Raw genomic sequence first — 15,401 nt, 5'->3', positions numbered from 1 at the left:
CTCCTAATTTGCTGCTTATTAAAAGAAATGACAATGTGATTGGTGGATTTTATGCACAGCATCATGGGTAATGTAGTTTTCCTGTTAAAACTTGACTATTAAACAATTTAAAGTCTACATGAACCGAAAGCTGTGGCTGTTTTTTTTTTGTGTTGTGACTTTAGAGAGACTAAATGAGAAAACAATGGGCGTGGCTTGTTTTTTTCTACTGTGAGCTGATTGGATGTCATAAAGTAGGCATTTAATTCAGAAAGATTGGGAAAAGGGGAGAGTTATTACAACCTAACAGACACCTCCTCACCATTTCTGTTTGTTGTCATAACACTGACAGTTGAAGGGGCGTGGTTAAGTATGTTAGCCATGCCCAATAACTCAGACAGACGTAATCTGAGAATTTAACTGAAAACAAACAGGAAGTGCATTTACAGATTTTAATTAAAGATTACAAGGACAAACTTTTTTTTCTTAATGACATGCACAGATGAATTCATTCATTCATTTCTTTACCTTCAGCTTAGTCCCTTTATTCATCAGGGGTCGCCACAGCGGAATGAACCATCGACTTATCTAGCATTTTACATAACGGATGCCATTCCAGATGCAACCCAGTACTGGGAAACATCCATACACACTCATTCACACTTACACACAACAGCCAATTTAGTTTATTTAATTTACCTAGCGCATGTCTGTGGACTGTGGAGGAAACCCATGCGTACATGGGCAAACTCCACACAGAAATGCCAAATGGCCCATCCGGGACTCGAACCAGCCACCTTCTTGCTGTGAGGCAACTGTGCCAACCACTGAGTCACTGTGTCGCCCGCACAGATGAATTGTTCACCACAAATCTAGCAATGTGCTAACAAAATCAATATGGTTTTGATTTTATGTGTAGTTTAATCATTGTTTAAATTTCGGTATAAACCATATATATATCCACCGGTATAAACTCAACACGTATGTTTAACAGCCTATACATTCTTTATAATGGGCATTGCTATGATAGGTTAAAAACAAGTAAATACTGGCGGTTCACTCCACTGTGGCGACCCCAGAAGAATAAAGGGACTAAGCCGAAGGAAAATGAATGAATAAATAATACATAAACACTCAAATTATGAAGCAAAATGGTCTGTGCAGGGATAAAACGAAGGCTATTTTCTCTCACAAACACGACTATTTAATTGTATTTTTGCAGTCTGCTATGGTCACTCATAATACATGCGGCACAAAATAGTTTACAGTTCCACAACTGACACTTTTTGTGTCAGTATAAGGCAAGCAATATGTCCTGTGGATAAAAGGATAATCCTCACATAATAGTGTTTTAGCTGTGCGACATGAATGGCTCAAGTAGAGACGTGCATTGTTCTGTGAGTGTTTACCTGACTTAAGCATTGTGAAATAATGGATTAGAGATTGTGATGGGGAATGCTAATAAGACAGTGTGTGTAGTGGTGGCTCACAGATACATCTGGAAACATGTCAGGATGATTGTCAGGACTTAAGCAGATCCCTGGCTCAGTGCATGTGTTCGGCTTCACTTCTGTCTGTCACACTTTTCCACAGAGACACATCAGAATTATGAGCTTTTCAAAGTGTCATGTATTACTGTTTTTTTTATTCTGGATGACCAGGATGGCTGTAAAAAGAAAATAAAAGGAAATGAAATGGATTTTGGGGGAATTTCCAGTCATCATATTTTGATGCGTGCTTTAATGTATGTTCAACAAAGGATTGTATATGCATAGAAAGCGTGTGAAATAATAGGAAAATGGTGCATTAATGTTTATATGAACATATAACTTTTGTGAAAATAAAGAGTCAGTTGTGTACAATCAGTGTTGGGGAGGTGACTTTGGAAATGTTAGATTATAGATTACAAACTAGATATTAAAGTTTGAGAACAAACTTTATGGTGGCTTGAAAAGCAGAGTCTGAAAGTTTGAACACTTTTTAAAGTGTAAGTAGCATGTTAGTATGATTCTAGCTTGAATTAACATGTTGTTAGCATGATTCTAGCATGAATTAGCATGTTATCAGCACGATTCTAGCATAAATTAGCATATTACTAGCATGATTCTAGCATGAATTAGCATGTTAGTAGCATGATTCTAGCATGAATTGGCATGATTCTAGCATGAATTAGCATGTTACTAGCATGATTCTAGTATGACTTAGCATGTTACTAGCATGATTCTAGCATGAATTAGCATGTTAGTAGCATGATTCTAGCATGAATTGGCATGATTCTAGCATGAATTAGCATGTTACTAGCATGATTCTAGTATGACTTAGCATGTTACTAGCATGATTCTAGCATGAATTAGCATGCCACTATCATGATTCTAGCATGAATTAGCATGTTGTTAGCATGATTCTAGTACGAATTAGCATGTTGTTAGCATGATTCTAGCATGAATTAGCATGTTGTTAGCATGATTCTAGCATGAATTAGCATGTTTCTAGCATGAATTAGCATGTTACTAGCATGAATTAGCTTGTTAGTAACATGATTCTAGCATGAATCAGCATGTTACTAGCATGATTCTAGCATGGATTAGCATGTTACTAACATGATTCTAGCATGAATTAGCATGTTGTTAGCATGATTCTAGCATGAATTAGCATGATTCTAGCATGAATTAGCATGTTACTAGCATGAATTAGCATGTTAGCATGATTCTAGCATGAATTAGTATGTTACTAACATGAATCTAGCATGAATTAGCATGTTGTTAGCATGATTCTAGCATGAATTAGCATGTTACTAGCATGAATTAGCATGTTTTTAGCATGATTCTAGCATGAATTAGTATGTTGTTAGCATGATTCTATCATGAATTAGCATGATTATAGCATGAATTAGCATGATTATGGCATGAATTAGCATGTGCTAACATGACTAGCATGTCATTAGCATGTTCCTCCTAGCAAGATTAGCATGTCAGTAGCATGTTAAAACTACTAGCATGTGTTAGAACAGCTAGTCATAATTTATAAAACAGTTGCTAGAGAGTGGCTAGTAAGTCTAAAGGTCATCAGTGATTGGCTGCTGGCTAGACTGAGTTGAATGAGGCCTGACTAGTCTGTAGGACAGTCTGATGTAGAGTTATGAGCTCATAAAGGTTGACTCAATGTTAAGTCAATGGCAGTCTTTTACAATGGAAGTCTATGGACAGTTGCTAGGGATTGTATATGCATAGAAAGCATGTGAAATAATAGCAAAATGGTGCATTAATATTTATATGAACATATAACTTTTGTGAAAATAAAGTGTCAGCAGTGTACAATCAGTGTTGGGGAGGTGACTTTGCAAATGTAAGATTACAGATTACAAATTACCCTATTTAAAATGTAATTAGTAGTTTACCTTTTCAATTACTTTATAAAAGTAAAATAAGATTACATCTGATTATTTTTGGTTTCCTTTTAATTTCTTAATGGATATTTTGAACTAAATCATTTTGAAGCATATATACCTGAAGCAGGTGTGACCTTACAGTAGCTCTGTTTACTGTTGGAATTTCGAAATCTTTCATCACTTGAATTGAGATCATTCATTCATTCATTTTTTTGTCGGCTTAGTCCCTTTATTAATCCAGGGTCACCACAGCGGAATGAACCACCAATTTATCCAGCACGTCTTTACGCAGTGGATGCCCTTCCAGCCGCAACCCATCTCTGGAAAACATCCACACACACAGATTCACACAAACACTCATACACTACGGACAATTTAGGCTAGGCCAGCTGCAACCCATCTCTATAGTAAACACAAACACACACACACTATGGACAGTTTAGCCTAGCCTAAATTGTCCGTAGTGTATGAGTGTTTGTGTGAATGTGTGTGTGGATGTTTCCCAGAGATGGGTTGCAGCTGGAAGGGCATCCGCTGCGTAAAAACTTGCTGGATAAGTTGGCGGTTCATTCCGCTGTGGCGACCCCGGATTAATAAAGGGACTAAGCCGACAAGAAAATGAATGAATGAATGAATCAAAATAACGCATTGGGTTAAATTAAATAACCCATAGTTGGGAAGGTGATATATTAACCTATAGTTGGGTTATATGTTGGGGTATTTTTAAGTGTGCTTCTTTGACTTATTTTAGGAAGTCCGTCAGGTTTCAACCTCATTTTTTAAGTTATGCAAAGGTTAACTTTACGTTTCTAGTTAGTTTGATGTAAGTTGAGATGACAAGAAAAATGTAGGGCAGCAAGAAATTTGTAACTTGTGACATTTCTTTTCAAGCAATATGTGTGTTATTTGTGTTATGTGCACAGATGTCAGAATCAGAGGTGTATTTTGCTGGACAATGGACCAGACGAGGAGCTGCGCAACACATGAACTCTGAACTCTGCACTATGGATGTGGATTAGCGGCTGATCATCAGAAAGACGGAGATTGCTCTTTGAGAGGTTTTTGTCTGAAGCTTTTTTTGTTGAGTGCTCTTTGAGATTGCAGGTTCATGCACATGAGAAACATTGGACAGACGCACACTGAAGTGCTGTGAGTTCAGGGCAAGACAGACCCTGTAATGGCGCTTCAGCGGATGGCATGCATTAACCTAAAAAATGTTACGTAACACATAAAATGGGTGACACAGTGGCAACGTCGGCTCACAGCAAGAATGTCGCTGGTTTGAGCCTTGGCTGGATTAGTTGGCATTTCTGTGTGGAGTTTGCATGTTCTCCCCAAGTTGTTGTGTGTTTCTTCCGGGTGCTACGGTTTTCCCCAAAGACCAAAGACATGTGCTGTTGGTGAATTGTATAGAATAAAACACGAAATACAGTTTCACCACAGACACGACAACCTGATTACGATACGAATGAAACAGTTTGATTCATACTCGTAATCAGGTCTTTGCGTCCGTGGTGAAACTGTATTTCGTGTTTGTAAAGTACACCCATCGTACATTTATCAGTCATATACAAACAGACAAAGAAAATGTTGTATCTGTGTCTGTTCTAATCGCAGATTTTGTATTTGTACCCTTGTAAATGTACGAGTACGTTCTGTTTTCCTTTACGCTGTTATAATTACAGATGCGTGAATTTTAATTATGCACGAAATATTTATGACAGCGATTTTATTCTATAAATTGGGTAAGCTAAATTGTACGTAGTGTATGTGTGTATGTCCTGGTCCTCCAGGATGGGGTTGAGCGTTGGGCTAACAACCGCTAACAACACACATCATAAACTAGATGTTAAGAAACCTCAATATGGTGTGGCTAAATATCAGCTTCGATATATATGGGTCTGGGAGAAAGTAAGTAACATAAAATAGTTTACATTAAAAATGTAGACTCATAAATATATATATATATATATATATATATATATATATATATATATATATATATATATATATATATATATATATATATATATGGGCAATTCCACGCAAATGTCAACCTTGCCATAAAAAATTATTTAGTTTTCAGCAAAATAGACAAACCGTTTTTACATTTTTTGTGTTAGCAAGTATTTTACAGTACTGTAAAAATACTCGTGAATGTATCTGTCAGTATTTCAAACTATTATATTTAATTTGCCAAAATCACACAAGTGGCAATTTCACAGCTGTCACATCCATAACGGAAATGTGTCACATCCATAACGACACTTTTTCTTCATAAATGCAAAAATGTCAAATAAAATAAAATCAATCATTTTAATTCTATAGTGAGCCGACTCATACCTGTTTGATGAGCATTGTGTCTTTTGGGTTGTGCAGTTTAACTGTCAGAATTTCTAAATAATCTGTTGTCGACTGTAAATTCGCAAACTTTTTTTGTCACATCCATAACGCATGTTTATTTTCCTAATTTAAAATATAAAACATGTTTACATATTGATATTTTTGTGCTCCCATAACTCTGTGGTGAGCTATTTTGGAAAATATAAACAGAAGTTTCGATATAATGTCAACATATACTTTCTGTGTGAAATTATGTTTTGAGTTTTTACTGCAAATGTCACATCCATAACGCTGGAATTGCTCATATATATATATATATATATATATATATATATATATATATATATATATATATATATATATATATATATATATATATATATATATATATATATATCACAAAATGATTTCTTCATTTGCCAAATTAAATCTGCATTCAGTTGCTTTGACCAATTTTTTTGTGTGTTACTGTCTCTGCAACAGGCCACATTTATTTATTTTTAGCTTATCATATGGCTCCGTAGGCTACAACTTGGCACTACATTTCGTCACCTTAGAGTTATAAGGTTCTATCTGACATTTTTGTCAAAATTGAGTTATTCACATATTCTTATTAAATGGCAACTTATTTACATTATGGGATGTGTTTTATATGTTGTTTACTTTAAGGCTTTTTATTTAAAAAAACAAAAAAGGTGTATCTACAAAGTTGAACTCTAGCTTGGCTCTATAAGGTTCTATCTGTGAGCCAATCAGCATTTTTAATGCATGCACGAGGACCAATTAGGATTAGCTTTCTTTGTCATTTCGCCGAACTTCTCTATTGACAGCAGGAAACACCAGAAAGACAAAATCACACAAAATCAGAGTCGACTAAATAATGCCACACCACACAAAATTGAAATGTGTGTAAATGTAATGATTTAGAAGCATTTCTTGACACTGAGATTCATTCATTAATTTTCTTTTTGACTTAGTGCCTTTATTAATCTTGGGTTGCCACAGCGGAGTGAACTGCCAACTTATCCAGTATATGTTTTACACAGCGAATGCCCTTCCAGCTGCAACCCAACACTGGGAAACACCTATACACACTCAATCACACACATACACTATGGCCAATTTAAGCTTATCCAATTCACCTGTACCGCATGTCTTTGGACTTGTGGGGGAAATCAGAGCACCCAGAGGAAACCCACACAAACACGGGGAGAACATGCAAACTCCACACAAAAATGCCAACAGACCCAGCCAAGACTCGAACCAGCGACCTTCTTGATGTGAGGCAATCGTGCTACCCACTGTGCCAACGCGTCGCAAACATTGAGATGAAATGCTCAATTTTATATTGTTGAAAAAGAAATGAATATTCAAAAATTTGCATATTAAATGTAAAAAAATATTTGTGTATATATAGTCAGTGAAACACTTTTCAGTGTTTATTAAACTCATTTGCTCATAGTCTGTTTCTTTTAAAGTCTGGGTAAGTTTTTTTAAACTGTGAGGAAACCCACACTAACAATGGGGGAACATGCAAACTCATTCATTCCATTCATTTTCTTGTCGGCTTAGTCCCTTTAATAATCCGGAGTCGCCACAGCGGAATGAACCGCCAACTTATCCAGCAAGTTTTTACACAGCGGATGCCCTTCCAGCCGCAACCCATCTCTGGGAAACACCCAAACACACATTCACAAACACTCTCATACACTACGGACAATTTAGCCTACCCAATTCACCTGTACCGCATGTCTTTGGACTGTGGGGGAAACTGGAGCACCCGGAGGAAACCCACACCAACGCAGGGAGAACATGCAAACTCCACACAGAAACGCTAACTGACTCAGCCGGGACTCAAACCAGCGTCCTTCTTGCTGTGAGGCACTGAGCCACCATGTCGCTCCCATATAAGGCTTTGTACTATCAGTTATAAAAAGTAAAACAGTTCTTTGAAAGAACCTCAGAATGAAGATAAATTCAGAATTGAGAGAAAGTCTATACATTTTCTATAAAATAAATAATAGTGTCACAGATTTTTGAAAATCTGACTTGTCTTAGAGTCTGAACTGTGAGAAAGTCTACAGCTGTTTGCAATTTTTCAATTAAATTAACCCTGCAAGTCGTGTCAACTTACTTTTGAGAAATGAAGTCACAGTTTGCTGAAGAAAATGTTAGAATTATGACAAATAAAGACAAGAATTAACCGCAATACTCGCAGTAAAAACTTCAGTACCCAGAAGCCCATGTAACTTAAACGCGTATCGTTTAATCCTCTGCGGCTTCCGTAAGAGGTGTCGTGGCGCTTGTGAAGTTGGAGGGGGAAAGTACAGATTCTCTAAATATCAACATTAGCGAATATTTGTCACATTATTTTACAGACTGCAGTGATCGTATCCACGTCATATAGATTACTGGGTTGACAATGAGGCGCGCTGGTTTGGGTAAGTTTGCGTTTTTATGTGTCGTATTGCTTGAAGCTTATGCTAAGCTAAAATCTCAACTCAATTAGAAAACTTAACGTTATTGGTCACAGTTTATGACAGTAAGCAATCTCTGAATGACCAAATCATCACCCACACATTAACGTTAAATCCAGGTGTGGAGAATTAACGTTAACGTTAAATGGATAAATAACGTTTATTAACGTTCTTGCAGTAACTAGCAACTCCTATTTCTCTATTTCACCATCGTTGTTATTGAGGTGAAGTTGTTTTTATATTCGAACATTTGTTCTGTGACAGCTCCCTGTATTGTTTACCTTTATGCTAGTTTGAATATTCGGACTGAAATCACGTGTAAGTATGACTACAAAACAACACTATATAATTTACTGTGAACAATGTTTTTAATAGTCTGCTAATATAATTTCCCTATTTAGAACTTCCAAATAATACTTTTCTGAAATCATATTATTAAGGAGAAAGTTCGAATGTGTGAATTTAAAACCAGCTTTACGTCAGTGGCGTTATTTATTAATCATGTTTACATATATATTTATATCATACAGAAAAGCAACTTCTGTGTATGAACAACACGAGATACTGTAACAGCATAAATATGACACATCTAAGCTGAAATTAAAAAACCTTCTATTCGAAGTAGGGCTGGGCGATATTAAAAAAGAATTCAAACTCGTTAATTATTTTCCATATGAAGCATAACATCATATATTTCAATACAAGTTGGCAATGCTTCCAGATTTAAAATAGTACTTTAACATTGACTGAAGCCACAAAAATAAGAGTCCATTAGATCAGTAGTTCTCAAATTAGGGGTCGGGACCCCTTGAGGGGTCGCAGGACAATGAAAGGAAGGGTCGCCTGGGGATTTCCAAACATCTATTTATTTTTATTAAACCGGAATTACCATATTGTAACCTACTGAAGAGAAAAAAAGTCATTTAGAGTTACTATAAACTATATAATAACTTATAGTTACTAGTTCTATTGGATTGTGACCCCTGTAGTAATTACATAATATTAAAGACACAGCAATAGCATCGGATGCAGCAGATTGATTTTATACCTGCTTAAACTTTCTGGCCCATTTACAGCACTGAGATACATTTTAAAAAATTACACAAAGAATAAACCTGGGTGTATTGGCGTGTGTGCACCATTGCATGCAAGGTTTCTGTATTTATAACAACCTCAGATGATATTGGGGGTCGCGAGTCACTGGCATTGTCATTTTGGGGGTCGCGGGCTGAAAAGTTTGGGAACCCCTGCAATAGATGGCAGAACATTTTTTTCCAATAAATTTCCGTGGCTGAAAATTCGGTGCATCTCTAATATCAACACCCTTTTGGATTCCCATTGTTGCACATTTCTGCTGTGTGATTTGCTCTTAGATCAATATAGAGTAGAAAAGTCAAGAGATTGTCATTGTTATTGACAAAAATTTTATTGTGATTCGATATAATATTGTTTATCGGCCCAGCACTAATTTGAACAGTAAAGTATGATTGATAAAGCAAATAAAACCCATTTTAAACTTGATAAAATGAGGCACCAAGCAAATAATCTACCTTTTAATTTAAAAAAACATTCATTATTTTGCAAATTTCAACATTTTGTCTCATGTAGACAATCAAGATTTTATCCAGAGTTTTTACTTTTCGATTTTAAATAGTTTCTGATGAACATTTCAATCTTATTTGTTTAGGTTTTTCAAATTCACTTCCAACTTTAGAGAATATTTGATCAATCAAATCAGTGCATACTTGTCAATTACTCTTAAAGGGATAGTCACCCCAAACAATTTTTATATTTCACAAAAGAAGAAATTTTAAACAGAGCTAAAAACCTGTAACCATTGACTTCCATAGTATTTGTTTTTGCTACTATGGAGGTGAATGGTTACAGGTAGCATTGGCACAATACTGGAATTCGATACCAATCGGTACTGAAATTTTACAAACGTCCATTTCCTGCTTACATTTGAGCGCTGTTGAGCCCATTCTTAAACACTGTTGATTTGCTGTTGTGTTCACATGCTCAACAGAAATGACTGTGATTGGCCGTGAAGGTCATTAGTTCACCAAACTCAACACTGTTTACTGAGTGTAAACACAGATACAGGGACACAAGCATTTTAAAGTCACGTCAATCAGCTGGTTTGTCTATAACTTCACATACAAGCGATCTGCTGATGAATTGCGGCTTTTAAATGCTCCAGTGTCTGTATCTGTGTTTACACTCAGTGAACAGCAGTGAGATTGGTGAACTAATGACCTTCACTGCCAATCACAGTCATTTTTGTTGAGCATGTGAACACAATGGCAAATCAGCTGTGTTTAAGAACGTAATCAACAGTGTTTAAATCTTAGCAAGAGATGGATGCTTTTTTAAGCTTCAGTATCGATTGGTATTGAATTCCAGTATCGTGACAACACTAGCTACTAGTTTGAAACATTTAAAGGGCGAGTAAACATTGACAGATTTCATTTTGTCGTGAACCAGTTCTTTAAGGCAACATTTCAGTTTACTGTAATAAGATTTATTATTTTTAGTACTAAATACTTGATTTTAAATGTTTTTTTTTTTAAATTCCGTTGGATTTGACCTGACCTGAATGTTTCTTGTACAGGAGAAGGTGGCCCTCAAGGCAATTACGTTGCGAGCGGATACAGTGTGTATGAGGAGGAGAATGAACATCTACAGGAGGGACTGAGAGATAAAGTACACGCACTTAAACACGTGAGTGGCCTTCATATCTGATGCTCTATTTTGATTAACTACTCTGCATAACTATTCTTATTTTTGGAAAATATGTGTTTAATCTTTTAATTATGCCTTTTGCAGTTGTCTATTGACATTGGAAATGAAGTCAAGATCCACAATAAGATGTTGGGAGAAATGGTATGTGTCAGGAAGTTTTTCAATGTCTAGTAGGGGTTTCATGGTACACTAAAATGACTTTTGTTTTGAAGTTTGGTGTTTTCTGTTTAATGGGTGGAAAAATTCATAACATTGATGTTTTTACTATACAAATTGTGGCTGTGTCTTTAAATAAATTCAGTTAAAAGTACAGTTGATATTAAGGGTAAAGAAACTATAAATGTACAACTGCTATTGAGGGGAACAACTATAAACTATATATGGAGCCTTATTATTTAAGCATTGCTATATTTAAGTGTACAGTTTCCAACAGGGACCTTTATTAAATTCAGTTGCAATTAGTTTTTAGATATTGAAATCCATGCTAAAATAATTCTAAATGCAAACATGAGACTGTTTTTACAATAATTTAAATCTAATTATGAAATTGTTTCTACTCCAATTAGTAATCCAATTCCTTTGTAACGGATTCATTTAAACGTACATTATATATTAAATATGTATTGAAAAGTATAAGAATAAAGCATTTATTGTTTGAATTTTAAAGTAACAAAACAAAGCTTTTATTTGTGCATCTGAAATAGGGCTGCACAATCTTGGGAAAAATTGACAGTATTTAGTTTTTCTGCGATATATTGCGATATTGATATAATTTCACAAGATTTGTACCACAAATGTATGAGATTTTCCCATTGAGTCCTTGGAAGTGTCAGGTGCAAATAGAAAGGTGTTTCTACATGTACAGCACACACAGAAATGCACAGTGTGTTTCAAGAGGGGGACTGTGGCGTCTTAAGCCCCTGATGTATTGTCAAAAGCCCCTGATCTTTTGTTGGAATATGTTGCACTTAAATAAAAATAGGTTGTATAAAATTTATTTTGTTATCAAAGTTTTTAAAATTAGCTCATACATCACTGTGCTCCAGTTAACGCAGCTATTAAGTCATGTAATTAAATTGTCAGCTATTCTGCAGTATCTGTTTCTACCGGCAGGTGGGAGTGGCACAGTTGTCACATGGTTTTAAAAAAATCCCATCATCATCATTCATTATTTTGAGGAGCTGATGAGGTAATAATACAATTCGCAAAACTGAATAGTTGTAACTACTGATTTTTTAAATAGCTTTTTTTAATTTGTTTTCACAGTAAAAAATGTGTGTAGTTTTGGTGAAATACAATAACTAATTGATCAAATGTGCATCATATCAATGTAAATACACGCGAATTAGTCAGAAAAACGTAAATTGTACTAGCTCTCTAGATATGATATAGATATCTAGGCATATTTATCTAGATATGATATAGCCAGGCACATCTGTTTCTGTAATGGTTAAATCACAGTGAGGTAATGCATCTTATTATTTTATAGCTTCTATTTAACATGCTTTATCAGTTAGCACCGAACTTAGTTAGCACTTTACAAATCTTGAATACCAATCAGAGACAAATGGGTGTTCAGCACTGCCTACATGTGCATTATTAATTTTAAAATCATCTATCCATTTTCCTACCCTAAAAAAAAACAACAACAAAAAAAGTTTGTTCTATTGCAAACAAAAGAAAACCGAAAAACGTCAGTTTTCTTAATTTTCCTTTTTTTGCTTGAAAACAAATATGAAATGGACGGAAGATTCCCTGATTGTGCATGAAGATGCTTTGTTGTGTGTTTTAGAATAAGTATTTTAAAATGCAATATTTAATGTGTCAGACACAAAATACAAGTTTTTAAATTAAATAATAATTGAATATTAATATGACCAGTTAATGGTTAATATTCTGTTAACAAGTGGCAGTTGTCAGTTGGCAAAATTAACTGAAATGAGCATCCCTAATTTCAATGTATTATGGCTAAACTTTGCAGATCTCATCTTCTGAGCGGTGGTGTTGGATTTAGTATAATCCCATCTCAACATTGCAGATCCAGGGATGTGACAATTTCACATGCAGACATTGAATGCTGAAATTGTGCAGCTCTAAATTAAAAAGTGTTCTGTTGTAAAAAAAAAAAAAACTAAAAGATTGACATTGGGATTTAAGAATAAATATTCATGCATTCACATTAAGGCATTCTAAAGTTCCAATTGTGCTGTGGTTAAAGCAACGCTGTAATCTTTTGAAACGTAAGCATGCTAAACAAATTTACAGTATATACAGTTGAAGTCTAAACTATTAGCTCTTCTGTGAAGTTTTTTTTTTCTTTTTCAAATATTTCTTAAAAGAGGTTTAACAGCAAGGAGTTTTTCACAGTATTTCCTATAATGTTTTTTCTTCTGTAGAAAGTCTTATTTGTTTTATTTTGGCTTGAATAAAAGCAGTTTTTAATTTTTGTTTTTAAAGTCATTTTAAGGTCAGTGTTATTGGCCCCTTAATCATTATTTTTTTCTCGATTGTCTACAGAACAAACCACTGTTATACAACGACTTGCCTAATTTAACTTGTCTAATTAACCTACTGCCTTTAAATGTCACTTTAAGCTGAATACTCTGGAAAAATATCTAGTAAAATATTATGTACTGTCATCATAGCAAAGATAAAATAAATCAGTTATTAGAGATGAGTTATTAAAACTAATGTGTTTAGAAATGTGCTGGAAAATATTCTCTCTGTTGCACAGAAATTGGGGGGGGGGGTATACAGGGGATAATAATTCTGACTTCATACGTGTACTTGCATGTTAAACCCCTTTAATTAAATTTCTTTTTTAAGATAGTAGTATTGTGAATAGCTTTAATATCTGACTCGTTTTCTCCTTAAGGACTCAGACTTTGACTCGACTGGAGGTCTGCTGGGAGCCACCATGGGCCGATTGAAGCTCCTCTCCAGGGGAAGCCAGACCAAGGTGTACTGCTACATGCTGCTGTTTGCTCTGTTTGTGTTCCTCGTCCTGTATTGGGTCATCAAACTCAGGTGACCACACAACTCCTGAGATCCAGGACTTTATTACATGCCATGCTCATTTGGGGTAGAAGAGCAAAATCCTCACACTTATGATGATGGTAATGATGATAATGAGGAGGAATTAAGGGGAGCAAATGTGCTTTTCTGGCCAGTGAATTAGAAATTGAACCATTGAGTTACAATGTGCAATATGAGAGAAAAAAAAAAAACATCTGTCCCCAAAATTACAGTCTCTTCAATGGAGAAATGCTACTTATACTGGAAAAACATGCATATTTAATTCAGTAATAATTAAACATTTGTTTGTGTTATTCTTTTAAGAGAACTTCATTGCTATGAATGGGTGATGATTTATAAATTCTAATGGATTTATATATATATATATATATATATATATATATATATATATATATATATATATATATATATATATATATATATATATATATATATATACTATTGAAGTCAATGGTTACAGGTTTCCAGTTCAAGGCAGTTTCCAGAAGAAAATCAATCATGTGTGTTTGAATAAAATGTCATTTGTCTTCTATTCTGTAATCTATTAAAGGTCCCACAGAATCAAAACAGTGACAGAATTCAAGTTTAGAAGATATAAAACTGATATGAACATGTCAAGCTTATAGATTGTCACTTCACCCAAACGAATCAACTGTTTTATTCACATGAACCTCATACTGCAGTTTCTCATCAAATCATAACCAATTTACTGCTCTCTAGTATCTGACATGCCCCGGCCCGCCCCTATTTTGTGCTTGAGCTGACAGAGCGGTGATTAAACAAAACGCTATTGGCTGTTTTTAGGGGAGGAGTTACCCTGCCCCACCCTCTATTGGTGTTTCGGTTTAAATTTACGTCAAACATCAGATAAAACATCCACATTATAAAGCACTTCATGGGACCTTTAATGTCATCACTTCTGAATCTGCAAATAAATTAGAGCAATGCAAATTATTCATTAAAGCATCAATGTTTCAGTTTCAGCAGAGTTAACAAAGCAATATTTAGTGGAATAAATAAATTGGGCAAAAATACATATATAAAAATACATATATAATAAAATACATGTATAAAATAAAACAAATATTAAAGTTTTACTCAAATGCATACTTGGTGAATCCAGTTCCTCCAGAGAAACTGAGAATTTTCAAGCGGTTCATGATTCAGGTTATGATAAATGCCCAGAACTGAAACCTTATTCATTTTTATTTTTCCTCTTTACAACATTGTTTGCAAGAGTTGCCACCAAACCTTTTTTATTTATTTATTTTTTTCCTGTGGGGCAACTAGTGTCCGGTAGTGTTATACAGTACAGTACAGTATATTATAGTCTTTAAAGGGCTGATCCTGAAACTGTGAAATAATAATGAGATATGTGAGATCATGTGCAATTCACTTCTGTATATTAACCAACTAAGGATTAATCCCAGAACTCT

At 34.8% G+C, this 15,401-nt stretch overlaps 1 protein-coding gene across 1 annotated transcript; it reads left to right on the top strand.

Annotated features, from left to right (window-relative positions):
* The first annotated feature begins 8,006 nt into the window (after positions 1–8,006).
* bet1 (Bet1 golgi vesicular membrane trafficking protein) lies at positions 8,007–14,255 on the top strand. Its single transcript, NM_001002046.1, is given in 4 exon segments — positions 8,007–8,151; positions 10,799–10,908; positions 11,014–11,070; positions 13,805–14,255. Coding segments are annotated over 4 exon segments (342 nt in total). The 5' UTR covers positions 8,007–8,132; the 3' UTR covers positions 13,961–14,255.
* The last annotated feature ends 1,146 nt before the right edge of the window (positions 14,256–15,401 follow it).

Source organism: Danio rerio, chromosome 19, assembly GCF_049306965.1.
Source record: "Danio rerio strain Tuebingen ecotype United States chromosome 19, GRCz12tu, whole genome shotgun sequence".
NCBI classification, from domain to species: domain Eukaryota; kingdom Metazoa; phylum Chordata; class Actinopteri; order Cypriniformes; family Danionidae; genus Danio; species Danio rerio.
This window is presented reverse-complemented; position numbering and strand designations above follow the sequence as displayed.